The sequence below is a fragment of the Tachypleus tridentatus genome, chromosome 1, assembly GCF_004210375.1.
Source record: "Tachypleus tridentatus isolate NWPU-2018 chromosome 1, ASM421037v1, whole genome shotgun sequence".
NCBI lineage: Eukaryota > Metazoa > Arthropoda > Merostomata > Xiphosura > Limulidae > Tachypleus > Tachypleus tridentatus.
This window is the reverse complement of record NC_134825.1, coordinates 82,750,546-82,775,813: the sequence shown is the minus strand read 5'-3', so window position 1 is coordinate 82,775,813 and position 25,268 is coordinate 82,750,546. Positions and strand designations below refer to the sequence as shown.

The window sequence follows — 25,268 nt, the reverse complement described above, 5'->3', positions numbered from 1 at the left end:
ATATCCATAGAAAAAAGGTAAGGCCTAAAGTAGTTCTCGTTGCTTATAACCTATGCATATTTTGTTTTAAGCCATAAAACTACTAACGTGTTTTTATATCTCTCAGTACAATTAGGGTTGAAATATAACATCATATTGAAATTAACGATTTTGCCTGTCACAACATTAAATTGTAAATAAGCGACCACATGAACTTGGAGAAATCACAGGAAAAAACGTAATAATGGTATTGATGATACTTTATTTTAAGTTCTATTTTACGAACACCGTAAGAAAGTCATAGATCCACAATAAATTTGGTGCGCAAAAAGAATAGAATGTGTTTCAAAAGCTGATGGGGACCGTATAGATTCTACCAGTAATCCTAGGGTTAAAGTAAATGAAAAACTGATAAGCCTAATTTTATAACTTATTAGTAGCGAAATAAACAAAGTGTTTTTACCAATGTATTATTTTATTATATTACATAAATAAACATATTGATCCTCCCCATGGATAATTCTAGAGTTAAATGATATTTTAATATATTGTAGTTTACTGGACTATTAAAGATTATGGAAATTGGTTAAGTAGATTTCAGTTAAAATATTTAAATATGGAACTTTTTTTTAACTTATGAGTGCCTATGTATGTGTTCTATAAAGAAATACCTTTCAATCTCAGTGAGTTTCTCAGTTTTCGTATCCGTTCAAAACCCCCCAGTTTCATGTCTCTTCTATTGTCTACTTCTAGAAACACCTAAGAAAAAATTAAAATTAAAAATAAATTAAAATATTAAGAAATGGCTTCAATTAACTTGGATAAAAGTTAGTATTACAGATGAACATTGCTTCCAGGTACTAGTTGGATAAAAGTTAATATTACAGATGAACATTACTACTAAGTACTACTTGGATCTTAATTAATTTAAAAGTTAATATTACAGATGAACAATGCTACAAAATTCTACTTGGATAAAAGTTAATGTTACTGATGAACATTGCTACCAGATACTACTAGGATCTTAATTAATTTAAAAGTTAATATTACAGATGAACATTGCTTCCAGGTACTAGTTGGATAAAAGTTAATATTACAGATGAACATTACTACTAAGTACTTCTTGGATCTTAATTAATTTAAAAGTTAATATTACAGATGAACATTGCTACAAAATTCTACTTGGATAAAAGTTAATATTACAGATGAACATTACTACTAAGTACTTCTTGGATCTTAATTAATTTAAAAGTTAATATTACAGATGAACATTGCTACAAAATTCTACTTGGATAAAAGTTAATGTTACTGATGAACATTGCTACCAGGTACTACTAGGATCTTAATTAATTTAAAAGTTAATATTACAGATGAACATTGCTTCTAGGTACTAGTTGGATAAAAGTTAATATTACAGATGAACATTACTACTAAGTACTACTTGGATCTTAATTAATTTAAAAGTTAATATTACAGATGAACATTGCTACAAAATTCTACTTGGATAAAAGTTAATGTTACTGATGAACATTGCTACCAGGTACTACTAGGATCTTAATTAATTTAAAGTTAATATTACAGATGAACATTGCTTCCAGGTACTAGTTGGATAAAAGTTAATATTACAGATGAACATTACTACTAAGTACTTCTTGGATCTTAATTAATTTAAAAGTTAATATTACAGATGAACATTGCTACAAAATTCTACTTGGATAAAAGTTAATGTTACTGATGAACATTGCTACCAGGTACTACTAGGATCTTAATTAATTTAAAAGTTAATATTACAGATGAACATTGCTTCCAGGTACTAGTTGGATAAAAGTTAATATTACAGATGAACATTACTACTAAGTACTTCTTGGATCTTAATTAATTTAAAAGTTAATATTACAGATGAACATTGCTACAAAATTCTACTTGGATAAAAGTTAATGTTACTGATGAACATTGCTACCAGGTACTACTAGGATCTTAATTAATTTAAAAGTTAATATTACAGATGAACATTGCTTCCAGGTACTAGTTGGATAAAAGTTAATATTACAGATGAACATTACTACTAAGTACTTCTTGGATCTTAATTAATTTAAAAGTTAATATTACAGATGAACATTGCTACAAAATTCTACTTGGATAAAAGTTAATGTTACTGATGAACATTGCTACCAGGTACTACTAGGATCTTGAACATTAGGTATAGTTGGAAAAGTTAATATTACAGATGAACATTGCTACTAGGTACTACTTGGATAAAGTTAATATTACAGATGAACATTGCTACAAAATTCTACTTGGATAAAGTTAATTACTGATGAACACTAAGTACTACTTGGATCTTAATTAATTAAAAGTTTAATTAAGTTGGATAAAAGTTAATATTACAGATGAACATTGCTACAAAATTCTACTTGGATAAAAGTTAATGTTACTGATGAACATTGCTACCAGGTACTACTATTGATCTTAATTAATTTAAAAGTTAATATTACAGATCAACATTGGTATGATGTACTAAATGTATCTTAATTATATCAATTTTAAGTATCATTAAGACACACATCGAAAGTGGTTCAAATCACATTTGTATTTCCAGTCCATTTTAATTAATCCCTTACAGATTTAAAATTACAGGTGTTTAGGATAAGTATTTCAAATCTAAATTATTGTATTTCATGTTACAGCTTTTACAGTGAGGAAGACTATTTTTTTAAAACAGGTGAGACATTATGATTACTGTTGCGATCATTCTCAAGTACACAAATTTTAACGGTAAAGAATATTGTAATATTTAAATCACTATCCAACGATCTAATATTTGAATACATTGATAGGTATATTAAAATTTTCCTCACCATTAAAACTTGTGTACTAGAGAATGATCGCCTCAGTAATCGAAACGTTGTACTTGTGAGTTATAACCTTAACGTATATAACGCATGCAACATTTTTTATACAGGAATGCTAACAATACCGTTAAAAAACAAAGTGCAGAATGTATAATAAAACTTTATGTTATGAGCAAAATATAGAAGATACAAAATCCTGCTCGAAGAAGTTAACAAAGATACTGCAAGAAGCAAATTGTAGAGAAAGCATGAAAAATCTTCTTATATCAAGAACTAATAATCCGTGATGACGAGAAAACCCACTTGTAGAGAAAAATATATGGGTAAAAACGGCTTGTATGGGTTGAGCTTTTTTTTATGTAGAGGAGCGAACAACGTTTCGATCTGTTTTGAGGTGTTTCAGGGAAATAGATATTTTAATTTCTACCTAGAAAGATAGGTTGTTGGTTGTCGGTCGAATTGCTGTCAAAGTTATCTTCTTTCTGGTGGTTGTTTTTTGGTATTTTCAGTTTGTGTAGAGTGGATCACCAGTCTTCTAACTAGGTCTTCCAGGTAGGTTTTCATTTCGAAACGTTGTTTGCTCTTCTACATAAAAAATTTTCTCAAGCCATACCAGTCGTTTTTACATATATATATATATGTATATATCAAGAACTGATATACGAGGGGGTGAAAATTTGTACAAATTATAGTGTGTGAAAACCTTCTTATATGAAGAAATGGCCTGCCTCCCGTGAAGGTAAAGTTTAAGTTTCGTTATGGAAGAGAGCTGTCACTGTTGTTCTAAACAGTACACTAACACTGTACTTTTTACAACAGCACAATATTCGTTCCATAAACACGGACTTGAAGGAACTGTAATATAACTGATTGTTGTAGCTATATAAGTACATTATCCCTTACAATCTAATCAGTGTAAAACTGGAAATAGTTCGTGCCTCTTTCCTTTCTTTCAATTCCAGCCAACCTTTAGCTTTCCAACGCGACTGGGTTCGGTAAATGTTTTCTTCATCGCCGATAACACGAGTTTCTTTCTGCACACCCTGCCGTCGAGAATTGCCAGAAGGTGTCGCCTCAGTCACATAGGGATATTCGACCTCTTCGACCAAAACAAAACTTGAAGGATCTTCCATACGATGTGCCTTGACAAGAGCCTATATGGTTCAAAGAGTTGATAAGTGAAAAAAAAAAACACCATGAAAGATAACTATACAGGTTATTAGATCGTTCAACAAAATACTAAATTCGTTGATAAAAACTAAACAAAGCTAAGATAACGTTTAAACAGATCCCTAATTTATATTACATTGAATGAAAGGCTTACAACTCTCTGTCTAGGTTGTGATACCTTGTGAACACCTAGTTTGAGGTAAAACTTACTATATCTGGATGACCAAACTTTAAACTGAGTGAAAGACGTAGAAATATTTGACCTGGTTGTGATACTTTGTGTTCAGCTAGTCTGAGATACTTCTTACTATATCTAGATGACTAAACTTCTACTCCCAAGTCAAATACCTACCAGTTTATGTCAGAACTATGTATTAAGTTAGTTACAGTATTAAGATAACATGTTCAGATGTCTAATTCTTTATTGTTGGGTGAAATAGCTACATTTATGTGTGAGGGTTTGACATGAACACTAAGTTAGTTACAGCAGTAAGTCCATTTTTAGGTGGTTAAAATAACTCTATTTCTGTACCTGGACTATGATGTCTCATCTTAAGCTAGTTAAGATAATAAGGATATGGTTCAACTTCTACTTTGGGGTGAGGGACCACTAGGGCAAGACTGTCGATGTGTAGTTAGCTTTGCTATGTTCACATGACCTAATGTGGGGTGAAGGACCTACCAATCTGTACCTGGATTATGATGTCTTGTGCTGTGCTCGTTACAGGAGCTCTGAGAATAGCATACGGCTGGTCTGGTGAAACATTATAGACACAAACCAGGAAAGTCTCTTCCTCTCCACCCCAGTCCTGAAGCTCGTCACAGCTTGTCTCACTTTCTTGACGTCTATGAAGCTACAACATGCAAAGACAAAGACCTCTCATATTTGACCGAAATTTCATTATAGCCTAGAAGTGATCTTATATTTTATGTGCACGATAAACATTTACATAAATAAACAATGGGCGAACTTATCTTACCATTTCCTTACACGATGTGCTACGTATTGTCGTAACCCACGCCCTGGTGCTCGGATCCTGTTAATATAAAATAAACCACATATTACTGAAACTCAACAACACATCTTATTAAAAGATATTTTCACCAACTTTCTATCTTACCTTATCAATCGATACAATTCAATTTAAGTTTGATAATGTCCCATTGATTCTGCGCATTTAAAACACAAAGTATTGAAGTTTAGAAATACAAATCTATAAAGTCAACTAATATACAGTTAACACCGTGTTAAAATACAAATCTATATAAGTTAGTTGATATACAGAACTATCACCATGTTTTCTTATAAAAAAATGTGTGAAGTTCTATTTTAAGGATGGCTTGTTTTTGAATTTCGCGCAAAGCTACACGAGGTCTATCTGCGCTAGTCGTCCTTAATTTAGCAGTGTAAGACTACAGGGGGCCTGGCATGGCCAAGCGCGTAAGGCGTGCGACTCGTAATCCGAGGGTCGCGGGTTCGCGTCGCGCCAAACATGCTCGTCCTCCCAGCCGTGGGGGCGTTATAATGTTACGGTCAATCCCACTATTCGTTGGTAAAAGAGTAGCCCAAGAGTTGGCAGTGGGTGGTGATGACTAACTGCCTTCCCTCTAGTCTTACACTACTAAATTAGGGACGGCTCGGTGCAATGGGCTAACAACCTACTCACTTAAATACCTGTTGAAGAATCCGCAAGCGATTGCGGCCCTATGTTCCTAGATGGAATCTAATGGTGATAACTAACTAACTAAGATTAGAGGGAAGACGACTAGTCATCATCATCCACCGCTAACTCTTTGGCTACTCTTTTACCAACGAATAGTAGGATTGATCGTCACTTTATAATGCCCACATGGCTGAAAGGGCGAGCATGTTTGGTGCGACGGGGATTAGAACCCTCGATCTTCGGATTACGAGTCAAGTGTTTTAACCACCTGACCATGCCGAGCCCTATTTTAAGGAAGAACTGTAATATGAGAAAAAAATAGTGTATAAAACTGAGATGATAAATCAATTAGAAATCGAACAACTTAGAATATAAGACTTTCAGTACGCTTTGAAAATTATCAGTAAAACCACTTTTCTTAATACACTGTTCAAATTCATATGGCAATACAGCTAAATAGCTATTGAACTGTTTTTTGTTCTTACATTTTCTATGAGAAAACAAACATGAATGAATTGTGTATTTTCAATCTTTGGATATTAAATGATGACGTATAAGATAATGGTTTTCTAACGGTTGAGAAACTGTTTGAATTTCATTCAAACAGTATCATCATATATTTGTGATGTAAATGAAGTGGTGGTATCGTCTCTGTTTCGAGGTGATATACTCAATAGTAAAATCCATTGAGGAAGGCACAAGTTTATCTCAGAATGTGTGACCATTGTTTTACAAACAGCACATTATTTCTTCCTTTTGTTTTGAGAGTTGAATTTTTTCCTGTGTTGTAGAATGTGTGTTTTTAACTTACATTTCCTAGCTTCTTGAGAATAAATTTGCCTTCTCCTTGCCAATGAGCTTGAGCTTCGATAGGCCTTTCTCCAGGGTCTAAAAACCGTTGTAATGGTGCCTTCTCAGCTCGACGTCTGTCCCATCCACGCTGAACCTCTTCTATTAGAACATATTCATCTACTGATTCGTTAGCTTTGTTACCTTTGAGGAGTGCCTGAGTTTGTTAACAAAAACTGTAATTAGCTGTGTGAAATCGTTGGCCAACTTATCGTTTTTTTTAGCAATTAAAATGTGATAATATCATATGAGAGATGATGAGTTTGGTAATACATCTATGATTGTTGTTATTTCAAAAATATCTTTACATTCAACAATAAATAAATTAATATACCTTAAAAATGTTTATCTACTGAATAGCCTGTACAAATATAAAGTTCTCTTGTTTATTATTTGATTAACAAAATAACATTACTAATACTCGAACCTTCTGAGACAATATTGGAATTATAACCAAAAACACCGCTAAGAGCGAGGGTAGGCAACTAATAATTCAACACAATTTGATTATTGAAGTTAGTTGTTATTTTATGTTTAGTAACTTGTTAAGAACTTTTCGTCAATATATTATACCAGATAATTAACGAATATTCGTTGTTTTTAGTTCGGATCTGCATTGTAAACTTACTTTTGATCAAACGTCATTAATGATAACCAAATTAATACTTGATACACCTCAAATACAAGATGAATTTACTAATAATTTTATACCTGGTGTGTTTTATACACAGATACACCTATGTTAATACTAGCATCGTACCCTAATCATTTCACCTACAGTATTCTTTCTATATCTGAAGTAAATAACAGGATACTGTTTTATATGCAAAAACGGCTCGTTTGGGCTGAGAAAACACTTTTTCATAGAAGAGCGAACAACGTTTCGACCTTCTTCGGTCATCGTCAGGTTCACAAAGAAAGAGGTAACTGACCGGAAGCTGACCACATGTTTGAAAGGGGTTGTGTAACTGTGTGTCGAAATGTAGAGGGCGGTATTAGATGTTTGAATATATAATTTTATTTTATTAATATAGGTATAAAGGCGTTCCTTTATATTGGTTTATTGTGGGTTTAAGTTGTTGTATAAGTAAGGCTTCTTTAATTTTGCGTTTGTTTATGTTTGTTTCTTTGTTTAGTGTTTGAGTGTTTTCTATGGTTATGTTGTATTTATTTGACTTGCAGTGTTCGAAAACGTGTGAAGGTGACTTTTTATGTTCTTTGAATCTGGTTTCCATTTTTCTACTTGTTTCTCCAATATAGAAGTCGTGGCAGTTATCACATTGTATTTTATAAATAATGTTGGTGTGGTGTTTGTCAGTGTAGTTTTTACATAGTATAGACCTCAGTTTTGTGCCGGGTTTTTGAATAAATTTGGTATTAATTGGAATGTCATATTTTGTTACTAATTTTTGCCAAATGTTGGTTATTTGTTTGCTGATGTCCGGAATATATGGTATACAGCAGTATATGGTTTCGTGGTTTTTTGATTCGTGAGCTGTATTTACTTTAGTTGGTTGATTTTGCTTTCTGTCTAGGTGTGTGCGTATAATGTTTTCTACGGTTTGTGGAGGAAACTTATTGATGTTGATGAAGTATTGTTTTATTTTTTTCTAATTCATCGTTAATTTTATCTGGTGAGCATAGTTTTATGGCTGTGTTTATTTGGTTTCTTAGTATGTTGAATTTTTGTTTTGTTTCATGTGCTGAGTCCCAAGGAATGTATAGTCCAGTATGGGTGATTTTTCGGTGGATTTCTGTTTGAAATTGTGTATCAGTTCTTGTAATTTTGAGGTTAAGAAATGATATTTGATTGTTTTCTTCCTGTTCACATGTGAAGTTGATGTTGGGATGTATAGAGTTAATGTGATTGAAAAAAATTAAGTATGTGTTCTGTAGATTTGAATCCCGCAACCGTGTCATCTACATATCTGTACCAGTATAGTGGTGGATGTAATGCTGTGTTAATTGCTTGTGTTTCAACTTGTGTCATAAAAATATTGGCTAGAACTGGTGATACTGGGTTGCCCATGCTTAGGCCATTTGTTTGTATATAGTTTTGGTTGTTGAACATGAAGTTTGTCTTTATCGTGGTGAATTCTATGAGGGTTGCTAACTGGTTACTGGGAATTTTTATAGTTGGGTTAGGGTCTCGGATATAGAGTTCTAAGGCTATCTTGCAGGCTTCAGTGGTTGGAACTTCTGTAAAGAGGGATATAACATCGAAACTGGCCATTAAGCATTACATCCACCACTATACTGGTACAGATATGTAGATGACACGGTTGCGGGATTCAAATCTACAGAACACATACTTAATTTTTTCAATCACATTAACTCTATACATCCCAACATCAACTTCACATGTGAACAGGAAGAAAACAATCAAATATCATTTCTTAACCTCAAAATTACAAGAACTGATACACAATTTCAAACAGAAATCCACCGAAAAATCACCCATACTGGACTATACATTCCTTGGGACTCAGCACATGAAACAAAACAAAAAATTCAACATACTAAGAAACCAAATAAACACAGCCATAAAACTATGCTCACCAGATAAAATTAACGATGAATTAGAAAAAATAAAACAATACTTCATCAACATCAATAAGTTTCCTCCACAAACCGTAGAAAACATTATACGCACACACCTAGACAGAAAGCAAAATCAACCAACTAAAGTAAATACAGCTCACGAATCAAAAAACCACGAAACCATATACTGCTGTATACCATATATTCCGGACATCAGCAAACAAATAACCAACATTTGGCAAAAATTAGTAACAAAATATGACATTCCAATTAATACCAAATTTATTCAAAAACCCGGCACAAAACTGAGGTCTATACTATGTAAAAACTACACTGACAAACACCACACCAACATTATTTATAAAATACAATGTGATAACTGCCACGACTTCTATATTGGAGAAACAAGTAGAAAAATGGAAACCAGATTCAAAGAACATAAAAAGTCACCTTCACACGTTTTCGAACACTGCAAGTCAAATAAATACAACATAACCATAGAAAACACTCAAACACTAAACAAAGAAACAAACATAAACAAACGCAAAATTAAAGAAGCCTTACTTATACAACAACTTAAACCCAAAATAAACCAATATAAAGGAACGCCTTTATACCTATATTAATAAAATAAAATTATATATTCAAACATCTAATACCGCCCTCTACATTTCGACACACAGTTACACAACCCCTTTCAAACATGTGGTCAGCTTCCGGTCAGTTACCTCTTTCTTTGTGAACCTGACGATGACCGAAGAAGGTCGAAACGTTGTTCGCTCTTCTATGTAAAAGTGTTTTCTCAGCCCAAACGAGCCGTTTTTGCATATAAATTTTCTCAACAAATGGGTTTCTCGTCATCACTGAGGATACTGTTTTGATACCTTATGAGAAACAAGAACTTAATGGTCAAATTAGATACTTCTAGACTTCAGCTGTAGCTGTTCAAACTTTGTGGAACCGGATAGAGTAAAACTACTCACCAGGAACTACCGTCACAGGACTTTGTAAAACTTTATGAACTAATTAACAGAGTATTGTTCCTGTAACAACATTGGAGACCAAATCTAGGACCTGACGACTCGTAGCCAGGACGTTAAATACTAAACAATGAACGACATAAATTATATAAGATTTAAGGAAATATTTTATCTAATATTAATTTAATTTCTTGAGTAACTGAAATAACTCATCCACAATGAATTTCACCAAAACAAATTTAAAAGGGAAGAAGTTTTTTTGGAAAACAAAGGCAGGTACATAAACTGTATTCACGAGATTAGCAGATACATGTACCTGAGAAATGACATCTCTTGTTGTACTATCCTGTGTAACTTTCAAAATGGTGCTCGATTCTTCTGGAACGACTCCATAAATCATGAGGAAAAATGTTTTTCTTTTCGAAGGAACTCCTCCAACAGACGCAACCTAATAAAGGACAAAATGAGTTTCAAACTTTTACTTCTAATAATGAAGACATTATAAATAGATTTCAATCACACTAACCTGGCAATAGGTTCTACCATATTTTTACGATAACATGCTTTACTCTATTAATATGGAAATAGATATTATCACATCGCTGGTGTATGAAAAGTTTCACCACACTGTTATATGAACCGGCTCTGAAAAATCATTTCAGTAATAAAAGTGAACTGTGTTATCAAGATACTAGACTCTAACAAAACTTTGTATTAGATTACATCTAACTAACGACTCTCTAAAGTTAGAAATATAAAAATGTGAACTGGTGGACAATGCTAAGTGAAGAGAGAAAATACACAATAACAGCTAAGTGAAACATCTTTTGATAAATGGTCGCAACCATCTTTTTTTATCTACGTCCGTTAAGGGACTAATATGCGTCGTACATAATTATGTTCACCCTTACAGAACACAGAGAAATAATTTGAAGATCCTTATAACTATCTACATCTGCAATTCTTCCATATTTATAGGATATCATTACATCATGCTTTGATATATCCACAGTAGTTCCGTCTTTTTGTTTCGTTTTCGCTCTCCTTCCTTGACTCGTTGCCTCCTGGGCTTCGTCGTTTCGCTGTGGCAGTTCTAAGCCTTCCTCTTCTGACTTAGAGTAGATGAATAGTGTTGAAAGAGGTAAAGGCTGGTTCTGAGGGTTCCGTAGACGGATATGACGGTATCCTGAAAAGCATTAGATAACTACACAAAGAAGTCTTCTAATGTGTAAACTATTTTATTAGGTATATTTTTATCGTACAAAATATGGTTTAAGAGCTGAAATCAAATATTTTCTTATATATTTTACTGCATTCATCTCACGAATTTCTAAAGTGACTTAAACTCAATACGTTATTATCAAAGATTACAATTTAACTGTTCGTAGTAAGAGATAATAATGTAGTTCATTACCTAAATCACAGTTATATACATTCAATTCAGTATTTTTAATCGACTTGTTGTATCTGTTGGATCAGTGTAGTGAGTGCTAAGATCAAAGTCAACAGGCTAGAACGTACATGAAATACATCAGGGCAGAATAGATATGGAACCAGTTCATGATGGCTTTCAAGTTCACTACAACAAAACCTTTATTAAGTTTTAAAGGCAAATTTGCCATTAGAATCACAAAGACAAAGCTGCAATGAGAGTTATATAAGAGATTTTCTATAAAAGTCATCAAGACAGAACAAAAACAAACGAAAAACATTTAGGATGATAAAACCTTCAACGGATTCTTTATACCTAGTATATTTGGTATACAATCCCCTTATCGAAAAGCTAAAATTCTGACTGAATAACAGTAAAAATAATTATTTTTAATGGTATTGAAAGCATTATTATAAGCCTACTACAATACTTCATTTTATGACTGGGATCTATACAGATGACAAGTTAATCTGTTGCTTAACTGTTGTATATCTTCTGCTAGTAATGCTTCAAAACTAGACTGATATTCCAGATTTACAAAACAAGGCTTTATCATGCGGTTTATCTACTCAGGGAGATAACGTTATATTCGATAACTAAACAGTGCTTTAAGTTAAAACATTTCCCATTAATGTGGTAAGTAAACAATTATATTACCTCAGAAGTGCGCGATATCAAATTTCTCGTAAACTTTGAAAATGAACTAAATCACTCAAGACTAAGTATTAACTGATGTTGTCGTTCCCATGGTTATTAGTTTGTTAAACTTGAAGTTTAAGGTGTAGTATCTAGGGATGAGGAATTCTTAAAAGGAAGTTCGAATATTTAAGCATTCTTTGTCTGTTCTTGTTGTAATGTAAACTCTTATAAATCCATTAAATACCTAGCACATTGTACTTACGGCTTCCGTAGCTTTCCATGGGAGTTAGAATTTCGCGCAGTGTTACTCAAAGATTTTCGCCCAAAGATGCACAAGAGGAACCTATCTATGCTAATTTTACACAAACAGACCAGAGTGAAGGCAGCAAGTTTAGTATAGTGATCTTCTGTTGGTTTAGTTTCGTTATAAATTTATTTTTCTTTTGTCTTTATAATTGTTTTAAGTCAAAACAAAGTCAGGATTTAAATGTACTACCAGAGCGACTTTTAATCTTGTGACTTGAATATAGCATACGATCACTTAATTAGTGACAACAACAAAAACAATGTAAAATTTAATTACTAAAATTGTTACTTTGGATTGAAAATTACCTTATCATTATTGTTTGAATTTTGGAAATTTTATGATGAAAAGTTGAGTTAATTAGTCGAAACAGTTCGCCAGCAAGACGCGGTATGCACCATAAAAGTTTATTAGTTTTGGTTTAGCTCTATAGAGGGCACGACCAGCAATAACATACCATAACCATTATATAATTCAAAGCTACCTGAGGTTAGGAGGATTTGTTTGTCTGTTTCGTTTGCTTATTTGTTGTAAACCACGAAAATGCACAATGGGCTATCTGAGTTGTGCCCACTACAGGTATCTAAACCCAGTATTAAACGTTATTAAATCTTCCAGATTTACCGATGAGCGACTAGGAAGATAAGGTAAAGAAAATATTATCACAAATCGAGTACTGTATGTCATTTTCCACAGGCTTGCAAAATGTCCACGAAATTTCTGTTTTGATTTGGTTTGTTTCAGATATTCGTAAAAAGGGCGGCATGCATTAGCCGTCCGTAACTGATAAATTAGAGGAAAAGTACTAGTTGAAAGCGCCTTGCGTTGCTCTAATCGAATAGCAGGATTTGAATGTCACCCTTCGAACCCCCCCCCCCGACTACAATTGCAAGAAATATGTTTTTTATTTCTGCGAACACTCTGATCCACAATCCGATATACCAACCAGATGGCTACTCCTGGTCAGACCTAAATATAAAACTATCCCAATTTTTTCGTTATGTTTACAAGATTTGTTAAACAATAAAATTCATTAAAATAACAACAACAACAACAAAACAAAATAATTCTAATCACATTTATTTAAAATAACAACAATACAACAATTTAGAGTTTCATTTATTATTCTTACCTTGTCTGAGACATTTCAGTGGAAGAACTCTTTGTGCTGTAATATGACTTGTGCTCATATCAAAAACCGAAAAGCGAAGAAACGCCAGGTCCCTAAATGTGACCTACAATTTAAGAATTTGAAACGATAATTCTGAGAAAAGTTCTAAAGTATAAAAATACCGAAACAGTATTTTTACAGAAAACACTACTACTACTGTAATATGTAATATTCAGCTTTAAATATACCAATGTCAAGTGTGAAATGTTTCGCTTGACATTAACTATTAAATTCGATTAGATCCTTTGATGAAAATATAAAGAAGGTTACAATTCTAATATTTTTACCAAATTTAACATACAATTAATTAAAAATCATTTCTCTCCTTTAATTATTTTAGATCTATAATACAGTGACAATACATGTTATTTTGGTCAGATAGGCTATAAAGAAAGCAGCTAGTTAATATCACCCATCGCTGACTCTTTAGCTACTTGTAATCTGACCATGGACGTCCACGGAAATATTTCCAAGGAGAGCAAAACAGGAATGTTGGGGATCAACTTTCACGTGTAAGTCAACAGATTAAAAGAATGTGTGTTATGTGTGCTTCAACGCTAACATAAAACTGCAGTTATAAAATTACTAAAACTATTTAGTTTAACTACGATGTTAAGTTTACATCAGAATGCGTGCAATTTCTTGTGAAAAAAAAGGAGGGAAATGGACCCCCTTCCTGAGGGGCACCAATGTGTATGATCGAATAGTCAGATATGACTGTAACTCTTATACCTCAAACATGACCCCAAACTGCAGAGCATGATTTTGCAGTAAGTTTTTTTTTTTTAATATACAACTGAACACAAAGCTACATAATGGACTATCTCTACTCTGCTGCCTACCACGGGTATCGATACCCAATTTTTAGCGATGTGAACCCGCAGACATACCAATGTGTCTCGGGGGGGGGGAAGATAGTAAGAGAAAGGAAGCCGTAAACCTTCCGATTCGTAGTTTGAATTGGTCAAAGGTCAGTATGCAGTTAACATTGAGTAATACGTCTGTGCTTTCTGACTTTCTGAATGTTAGAGAAAGTGACAAGCTTACCATTCGCATAAGTAAAATTACATAGTTTCATTGCAGTTTTACTCTATGATCTCTAACGTATTTTAACTTATACATTAACATTAAATTCATTATTAAAAATAAAATAAAGGAATACATAAAAACGTTCTGAATCGTTTTGATCGAGGATTTAACTTGGAAAAAGTACTGTTGGTTTTAATAACGTTACGCCCCACACACAAAAGATTTATCAGCAAAATTTAATATAAAATCAAATACATTTTTTTACTTTTAATAATCCTAGGATAACTTAACACGAACATAAATTAAAAATGTTTCAAACGCGTATTTCAAAGAGGAGTTTGTAACAAAACACTCTTCATATAGACTTAATTTTCCATCTAAATGGCTTGAAAATTGTCAAAATTTAAAGTTTATATATGTCATAAGCGATGTAATTCGCAATATAATAGGTCGTACGTATATTTGGTTTTTAAAACTTAATATTAAGTGTAAACACCATCATACGAACTTTTCTAAAGTTCACATTTTAAACCAACTTTACTTAAAGTCATTTACTTCTGAATTATTAAATCAACATGATAATCTAACTTTAACTTTTAAATTATGCACATATACTCATTACGATGCATGAACGTGGACTTCATATATATATATATTAATGTACACATTACAACGAGAGTGAATGGTAAAGTCACAGCTATGTTTTTATATTTATTAATGTCCTTGAACAAATAATAATCTAAAAGTTCGTTTCTTGTTAAATTTCTGTTCGTTGTAGATTTCGAAATTTTTAGCAGAATTACATATATTTTTGTTTTTCGTTTTAAAATAAACCTAACATTCCACTCTCTACATTTGCTTTTTTTTTTTTATACGACTGCCAAAAATGTTTAGAGGAACATGCAACGAACTTAACTAAAACTTGTCCGCCTCCTCGTTTGTATTTGTGATCAATGAAAACATTTTTCGTTGATGATTAGCTTAGCATCTTGCGCGTGGAGCAAGCTACCAATTTCTGCATTTTACAAATAGTTTCATGTGAAAACCGGGCTTGGACTTGAGCATTCGTCATGCGTGCGACACACTTACTGTTAAATTTACCTTTTAAGAAACACAAAAATTCAAGTAATGGAAAATGGAATAAAAATAATGGACGTAGAAATAATTACATCGTCCTGTATTTGATAATTTATAAAGCGACGTTTTGTGTTAGTCATATTTTGTAACTATGAAGACGTAAAATAGGACGTCAAAACATTTTCCATGCTGAAGGTTTGTTGGTTGTTTTTTTTAAATTTCGCGCAAAGCTACACGAGGGCTACCTACGTTAGCCGTCCCTGATTTAGCAGCATAAGACTAGAGGGAAGGCAGCTAGTCATCACCACCCACCGCCAACTCTTAGGCTACTCTTTTACCAACGAATAGTGGGATTGACTGTCACATTATAACGTCCCCACAGCTGAAAGAACGAGCATGTTTGGTGCGACGGGGATTCTCAACTCAGGTTACGAGTCGAACACCTTAACCCACATTGCCATGCTGGGTCCCATGCTTAAGGTTTTTGAAATTCAGAAAATAAAATACATCTCACAATTATAGAAAATTCTAAAGAACAAAAGCTCGATGGTGACTTGAAATTAGCTCAAGTCTAGATTTATCGACACTATAAGATATCAAAGTAAACATACCTATATTTAGGTTAATCACTCGAATCCGTGACCCTCAGATTACTAGTGGGGTGTGTTAACCACTTGGCCATGCCGGGCATGCACGATTTTACCTCCTTCTCCCCAATTCAAGGATATGTTTAGAAGTATGAGCAGCAAACTTTATTACAAAATAAATATCCAAGGATAATAGTACGTTTCTAGCCTGGTAATGTACTTAACAGATATGTGATTCCAAAGAGTGAAATAATGTTTATAGATGTGTAGAGACGGGTTCAATATACAAGATGTATATTTATAAAAGTATTTCTTTATTTGAATATAGGACTGGAGGTTTCTGTATTTTATATACTTCTTACGTTATGGTGATCTTCATTAGTACACTTAAAAACTAAAACTTACGCTTGAGTGTCGGATTTTTGTAGTTTCTCTTGAACCATATTAGTGCTTACCTTGAATACAAAAGTGTTGCCCCATATAGGGTTTAGCGCGTTCCTCTGGACCAACTTTGTCTTTAGTCTACTTCCATCAACAGGTATGCCTATTATCTCAACTTCCACCAGGGGGCTACCGGTGTAACTGTTAGGGCAAACGTATTGCCCAGAGATCACCTATTAGTGCATAAAAATCTATTAAAATAAAATATATAAAATAGACTGGTGTTTGTTTATTTATTGTTAAGCCTAAAGTTGCACACTGGGCTCTCTGTACAATATTTATTGTAATGGTCGAAACTCCAATGTTACAGCTATAAAACCTCAAGTTTAAATCTGAACCACTGAGAAGGCAACTGGTGTAATTAATGAAGCAAATATACGTAATGACAAATTTCAATCTTTTTTTCTGTGTGACGATATTTCAGCAGTAGCAATATCAAATGTAAGTCGATTATCCATCATAGTTTAAAAATGTTAAATACCTGTATATTTTAACACAAAATAAAACTTAAAAGACTGTGAGAAAAATACGACAATAAAGTTCTTATACCTTCAGCTTTTAGTTAAGCCTTGAAATAAAATTTTAAACAAAGTGTCGAATTTTTTCTCCTTTATAGGTTTCAACCATATTGTAATTTTGTGGTTATTAAATGTTTAGATGGAGCTACGGAAAGAGAGAAATTAAACCGAAACGCAAAGCACATTTCTTTCAAAGAATTTTTTTTTGTAACTTCGAAAAAAGTGAAGTAAGAATTAAACAAACTACAAACACTTTTTTAACATTTAAAAGTTATGAAATATTGTTTTGATATAAAATCATGACTACTATTACAAAACAACAGTATGTTTATTTAAGAAAAACTTAGGAACTCTGTACAAGTCTGATACCAAGCCTGAGCCAACATTGCGTTTCGAATAAATGTTAAACGTCACTGTACGTCGGGTAAAATCATATCTATGTCAAATTGAGGAGAAACTAGTATATATATATATATATTACTTTACATTGAAGAAATGTAATTTTGATGTTGTTTTACTTATGATTTACAAATTACAAGAAAACTTTGCATGTTGTTCGTTTTTGTCAATTTTGAAAGAAATTACAGCTTTGTTACCTACAGTTATCATGAAAGTGGTTGTGTGGAGACCGTCAAATTCTTTATCCCAGGGGTTGAACCGTCCATACATCACATGAGACCGGTCCCATAAAACGGACGGTTTGAGGACGTATCCACTTCGTCCGTTTTGTTCGAACATGGCCGTGTTTATATGAAGTGCTGAATCTATAAAAAAATAGGAAACACAACTTGTGTGATTACACGTGGATTCTGCGTGTTACAACGATCTAGTATACACACTCTTGCAATTAATCACAAGATCTCAATGTTCACAAGATATATAAAAGATAGAATAAACATGTCAGTGCTAATACAAGTGTGTCGAAACGTCGTTTCTCAGACGCTATCCTTACAAAAGCAGAGCCTCTGTTAAAGGTAAACGATACAACAATTAATATCTAAAAAATCCTTCAAATTATATTAATTTTATTTTTAGAATTCGACGATCATTACCCGAATATAAGTTTTAGTTTGTATCTATTTTTTATAACCTAAAAGCATATAATGCTTGATTATTTCATTTTAATTCACATATCCGTTTCATGGCAAGACAAGAGTTACTCGTCTTCCTGTAGGCATAGAAGTGCGTAGGAAGCGATTCGGGTAACCCATGACCAACCAAAAATGAAAGAGAAAAACAAACATAAATAACAATAGCATGTACGTATTCCTAATTTTAAAAATACAAGGAATGTTTCTAATATTTGTTTGACGTACCAATATTCCAAAACAGAATAATATGCCCCACTCAAATTCCTAACTGTGGACTTCTAAAGCTGTAAGCTGTCATCAACCTAAGATTTTTTAGCAGACCTCTTTGATATCTATCTGTATGTATACAATTAGGTTTAATTTTCACGGAAACCGTGCCTCACAGTTTGAAAACAAAGTTACGCCATAGTAAACACGTACTAACTACCTGTCCCCTATTGGACCAGCAGTAAATTTACGGACTTATAACGATAAACTCTAGGATTAGATTTCTTGTGAATATAGCGCATATAACCACTGTGTAGATGTACGATAAAACAATTATACAAACAAACTTATCCACCTAGCAAGTGCTGAAAGTCAGATGGGTAATATCAAAATATGGCAAACATGAAAACTCTGTAATTAATGAATAAAAGATACCAACCACCATGAATTTCCAGTTTCTATTGGGTAATATATCAAACGAATTATGCAGTAATTAGCGACTCATCATAATTTCCTTTTGCTTATGTATATGTAACATACAGAGGTTGGTTGGTTAACTGATTGTTTACATTAAATGAGAGTCGTAATGTAAAACTAAAAAAAAGACAATCATAAATCCATGGCCAAGTGGTCAGGGCAATCTATTTGCAATTTGAGGGTTGCGGGTTAGAATCCCCATCACTATAAATATGTTCACCATTTCAACTGTGGAGAAGTTAAAATGTGACGGTCAATCTCATTATTCGTTGGTAACAGAGTTGATGGTGAGCGGTCATGACTAGCTGTCTTCTCTTTAGTCTTACATTGGGAACGCCTAACGCAGATACCACTCGCGTAGCTTTGCGCGAAATTCAAACCAAACATAAATCTCAATGGATTTTTTTTTGTAAACCTTCTGTAATGATGTAATCAGAAGATCATTAGTTTCCAACACGAAACGAGGATAATGAATGGGTGGTCCAAACGAACAGTAAGATGGACTCATAAATTAGGAAACTCCTGTATGTTTCAACAAACTCGTAAAACGTAATACATTTTGCATAGATTTATTTCAGTGATAGTACGTTTCATTATTATATTGCCAAGCTGGTAAAAATATTGGAACAAGTGCGAGTTTCTTAAATAGATTATTATTTTTTATTTCTTGATTGTTTTAGTTCACATATATACTTAAAATGTACATGACAGTGAAAATAACAAATAATGTATAATAACTTAACAAACCATCAGATGGTTCTGAAAACAGAAATAAACTGGAGAACATGTGTGCGTATTTTTTATAGCAAAGCCACCTCGGGCTGAGCCTACCGAGGGGAATCGAACCCCTGATTTTAACGTTGTAAATCCGTAAACATACCGCTATACTATCGGGTGGCACCTAGAGAACAACTCCTGTTAAACTGTTTTAAACCTAAAGTACAGTTTTATTAAAGCATTCATCAAAAACTTTCTACTTGTTTAATGGTCAAATGAAACTTTACTGAGTTCAGTTTCCGATTGTACATAAGAGGACGATAATTATCGTTTACTCCCACAAAAAAAAATTTACTATTAAGGCAATTTTGTGAGTAATTCATTACAATATATATATTAGACAGAGCAAACATATCTCAATATATAGACCATAATTTATAAATTTTCAACGAATAAAAATCAAGTCTGAAACAAAGCAGTTTAGAAGTAAACTGACAATGAAAACCCAGTGTAAGAAAATATTCTTACATCACGTTTAGGGCGGAAGCTATTTGGCTAAATCATTTTTTCTCTTATAGATTTTTACTTCCCACACTTCGGGAGGTTTCGGACAAGAAACATAAGTTATCATTAGTAACAGAAAACAACTGGCAGGGAATATCATCTCCTAAAGAACATCCAGTCTTATAAGATCTTAATTCTCAAATACGCCAAAGCTAAAAAATAATAATAAATAAAACTCGCACAATTAGAAAAATATAAACCTCGAATTAATGTATATAATATGAATTTGCAGCAAGCCACCCCATTTAAAACAAGATAGTAAGTAACAATAAACCAACTTAGTGAAAAGCAGAGAACTGAAGAATTGTATTTTTCGGTTAATAATGCTGAAATAAAGAGATATAGAATGCAATTTCCATTTATTTCAAATCTTATTAACTTAGCGCAATCATGGAGAGACTAAGACGTCAGAAGTGTAACTCACTCACCCACGACCACTCACAGGAACTGGGTTGTACTCAGTTGTATTTCTCAAATGTCGGGGTGAGCTAGAATTCCGCAGCTCACAGATTTGAGAAATAGCTGCTATTATTATATCAATACAAGGTGGTACTTCTACTTGTATTAGAAGAACTAAAGCGCAATGTTACAGACCTAATTAGAAATTTAACGTGATGAAGGGACGCTATTTATGACGGAAAAACAGGGTGAACCCTTATTTTGACATATGAAGACCTGAATTTGTAAATAAAACAAGGTTTTCCATTTCATATACCACTGACAACTCTTATCGTAATATATATATATAATATACGCGTGAAAGCAGAAATTCGAATTTCTGTTTTCAACTTTATTGTTGACTGATAAACGACGAAACATTTTTAGAACATAAATATTGAATAACATCTTTGTAAACAACATTTGTCGACATCACACAAATGAATAAAATAGAGAGTTCAAATGAAAACTTATGTTGCTTATGCTGGCTATAAACTGTTCATTTTCAACTCAGAGCTACATTGGAGACATAAACCCACATGTTCTAAGTAGTTTAATCTTAATAGGTTGCTGGAGGTGATATTTTGGGCAGTTGGCACATAACAATTCACATGCTTTTACAGCTAGTAATAATTTTTAGAAAGAGGAAATTAAGATTTCTTAAGTATGTTGCCATGTGCGATATGTGCACGGTAAAATAATAACAACTATTTCACACTTTACCTTCAGTTTGGTAATTCAGTGCCACCATTTGAAGCCCGAAGGCCCAAAAGATAACTGGATTGAAGTTAGACGAGTCAATCCTCATTCCCGCTGGGTACGTTCTCATCAGCTGCTTTTCACAGTGAGTGTATATCAATTAAGTAAAACGTCTGAAAAATTATGATATAGGAACAAAAATATACTAGTATAAACTAACTAACTCCCATAAAATTATTAATTTGAAACTATCAAGGCTTTCATCTCTTAAGTTACATTAATTTAAAAATCGACTTATCTTACACATTCTTTATTTTGTGTTTGATTAACAACATTGAGGCTATTATCTCTTAACATTGAACAATATAACCCAAGTTCTCTCCTTTTACTGGAACTTATATTGTCTATTTATAACTTTGAGCCTAACATTTATATACGTATCAAATTCCTTGTTCACCTATAACTCTATTGTCTTTATGCAAGATATACTGACCTTGACGAGTTGAAAACGAGGCCAACAGTGCAAACATACTTGTTATGGCGTTATCAAAAAAGTTGAGTGGAACAAATCAATAATTTCAGGGCGGAAACAAAGTTTGTCCAAGGAAATCACTATTCACTGATATACGTCTTTAAGCAAGACTGCAAAGTTGAACTTTCAGAACTCAAAGTAAAGGCATTAGTACCTTTAGGTCTAAAGCCAGTATCAGGGCAATAGTTTTAAATCATCTATCAATCTTAGTTAAAAGAAGGGTTTTATTAAGTTAAAATACTAAAATTAAGTTAAAAAAGATTTGATTTATAACAAATGCATTATTTAACGGTTATATTATTATACTTTCTTTGAGAGCGATAAAAAACATAATCTGCCTTCAGTCTGTCAGCGAAAGAAAAAAACATCCATCATGACATTTTGTATTCGAACAAAGCAACGTTTGTGTCCGTGACAAATAATGAATAGTCTCATAATGTTAAGGTACGCTTTAAATGGTTGTGTCACAGATAATAAATCAAAGCAAATATTTGTAATTTTAAATGTGTTTCATATACAGAAATTTGATAACAGATATAAATACCTAACTTAACGTTGAACTGTACCTGTTATGGATAACCATAAGTCTTATTTCTTAACCTAATAATAATATTAAGTAACTAAGTCTGTGAATTTTATGTTAAATAAGGATCAGGTCTGTGTCCGCTATTTTTCACGAATTAACGTTAAGACCCCACAATAGTATCATACTTGATGAATGTTGCCACATTTCCAACTGGTGTAGTTAGATGCTACTATTCAACATGAATATTGACGTTTCATATTTCCAACCGGTACGTTCAATGCAACTGTTTAACATGAATAAAGGCATGTTTCGTATTTCGAACAGTTACAGACAGATGCTACTATTCAACACGTATATTGACATAATTCATATTTCCAATAAGCAGAATAAAACGTTAATGTTCAACCTAAGTTTTGGAACTACCATTAAGTAGCTGGAAAAGAACTGTCATACAATATTTTTGTATCATTCCTCACTCTACTGTTGAAAACTATCACAGGTATACTGACGAATGCTTACTTTGATTAGTTTTCTCAGATACCGAATGCTACCTTCTAGACAAATTAAGTTTAAGACATCTCCTTGCACGTAATAGTAGACTTGAAGTACAACAGTACGAGTAAGGAAGAAATAAAAATTGCAAGTGTTTTATTAGACCTGAATATTCGAATGTCGAAGATAAATATATAAATCAGGATGATATTGCAAAAAAAAAAAAAGGTCCAAAACATATCAAACACAAAACTTAATTACAAGGAGAAAAGATGAAAGAAAACAATACAATGGATTGGGAGCTGGGGGGTCACGGGGCAATGTTAGTCCAGAATTTCGAAACAACATTCTGTGCAAAAACAATAACAAAACATTATTATTATGCTGTTGGTGCCTTAAAACTAAATAAATATTGCAGATTGTTACATTACATTTAGTTTGTCTAAATTCTAAGGCTGATTATTATTTACGTAGGCTTCACGATCTAGAATAAGTCAAAATATAATAATATATTAATTGTTTGTTTTACGAAATACAGATAATGAAATCGTTTTAAAATAATTGTATATGTATGTGTGTGTGTGTGTTTAAACTTACAAATTGTAATAAACGTACTGCTTGTGGCAATAGGTAAAGTGTAACCTATGGGTTTTATCTTCTTTGTTGTACTTACATATGGTATTATATGTATAACCAATGATGCTTTGACAACATAACTCGAAAAAGTTATGAAATAGGATTTTTTTGGTGTCACCCCCAAAATTCAAAAAGAAATCCTATGGTTCGACATTAGCCTGGTTTTGTTTTTAATCTGTTACTTTGTGGTACTATTGTTTTATATTTGTTGTTGTTTGTCTTGCTAATCTGTTTTATTGTGTTTTTCGCGCGTCTTGATATCAAATTTATCATAGTTTGTAACTTTAAATAGTTATCAAAAAGATATTCGGTTAAAAAGTGAAATTGAATGTCATACTCTATTACTGCAACAAACGTTTAATAAAATCAACATTTGTAACAAATTTTAAAGCGTGAGGTAATATTGCGAAGAGTTAAAAAACACACTAAATTATAACAAAATATCTACTTATTTAAGAATATGTGCAGGAAAAATTCACAGTTTCGTTACGCACCCCTCCAGTGGCACAATGGTATGGCTGCGGACATACAATGCTAGATTTCGATACCCGTGTTGGACAGAGCACAGACAGCCCATTATCTCGCTCTGTGCTTAAATTATAGAAAATTATAGAAAAAGGAATATACAAGCAAAATGCATAAAAATTACCGAAAATGTTTTACGTATCACATCTAGTAATATGTAACTAAGTTTGAATGGAAAAAATTCTGAATCTATTCAGTTGATAGAATATTAGAGTACATACGTCTACCATTTCTTCAATATTTAATACTAAATATATTAAGTTTCCACAATACTGTAGCATACATCTTTTATATTTCTACACTATTATACCCTGCATCTATTTAATTTCTTACATTAAATACTGAATCTGTTCATTTTTTATAGTAATACAATTCGCATGTATTCATAAAATTTATCACTAGATGTCTTTAAACTCACCTATGGCGCAGATATGAAGGCAGGAACAAACTCAAGCGTTACATAATTAATTACCCATATAAATCATAATAAAATTTAAATTCAGGTCAGTGATTAATATGGTTTCTTATAAAAACCATTGACAAAAAAACTTAGGCCACAGTTTAATCACCTGAGATTAGGAGCGAATTTGTTAACCGAAGATTTAAATTTACAGATTTTGAATTACCACAATATTGCCATCTGCACCTCTTGGACATGTAAAATATCAAATTGCAAACCTTGCACATCTATACCTTCTAGATGCTACTAGTACACTTCTACACTATTAAATGATTATTTTTCGAATTTTCCACGAAATTCAAATCCGTAACTTTCAAATTTCTTTCTTTGTCATATTGATGTCCTAATCTTTATAATGCCTAAAATTACATAATCAAGCGTAAATTACGTTGGTAGTGAAGCAACAGTTTGCATTTTAGGATCAAGTTACTGTGGAACGTTAGCATAATTACTCGAAACAATGCTCACTGTAGCATTTATAATGTTAGAATATAGTGAAACATGCATAATTTAAAAGCTATTTAATTACACAATTTTACGTTAAAAGTAAAAAAAAAAGTACTTAGGCGTTGTTTAACTTTCTCTACTATTGATTAAATTGTGAAGTAAATAAAACTGTAAACCAAGGCGTGATGATGTATCTATCACGTATATAAAATCATATTATCATA

At 32.6% G+C, this 25,268-nt stretch overlaps 1 protein-coding gene across 1 annotated transcript in view; it reads right to left on the bottom strand.

Annotated features, from left to right (window-relative positions):
• LOC143232641 (uncharacterized) overlaps window positions 1-25,268 on the bottom strand; it is a 160,390-nt gene that overhangs the window by 7,643 nt on the left and 127,479 nt on the right. The window contains 11 exon segments of the mRNA XM_076468298.1: window positions 651-738; window positions 3,770-3,985; window positions 4,694-4,855; window positions 4,982-5,038; window positions 6,477-6,671; window positions 10,352-10,483; window positions 11,025-11,221; window positions 13,543-13,645; window positions 16,730-16,888; window positions 17,834-17,997; window positions 21,451-21,575. Of these exon segments, the coding sequence (XP_076324413.1) occupies window positions 651-738; window positions 3,770-3,985; window positions 4,694-4,855; window positions 4,982-5,038; window positions 6,477-6,671; window positions 10,352-10,483; window positions 11,025-11,221; window positions 13,543-13,645; window positions 16,730-16,888; window positions 17,834-17,997; window positions 21,451-21,575 (1,598 nt within the window).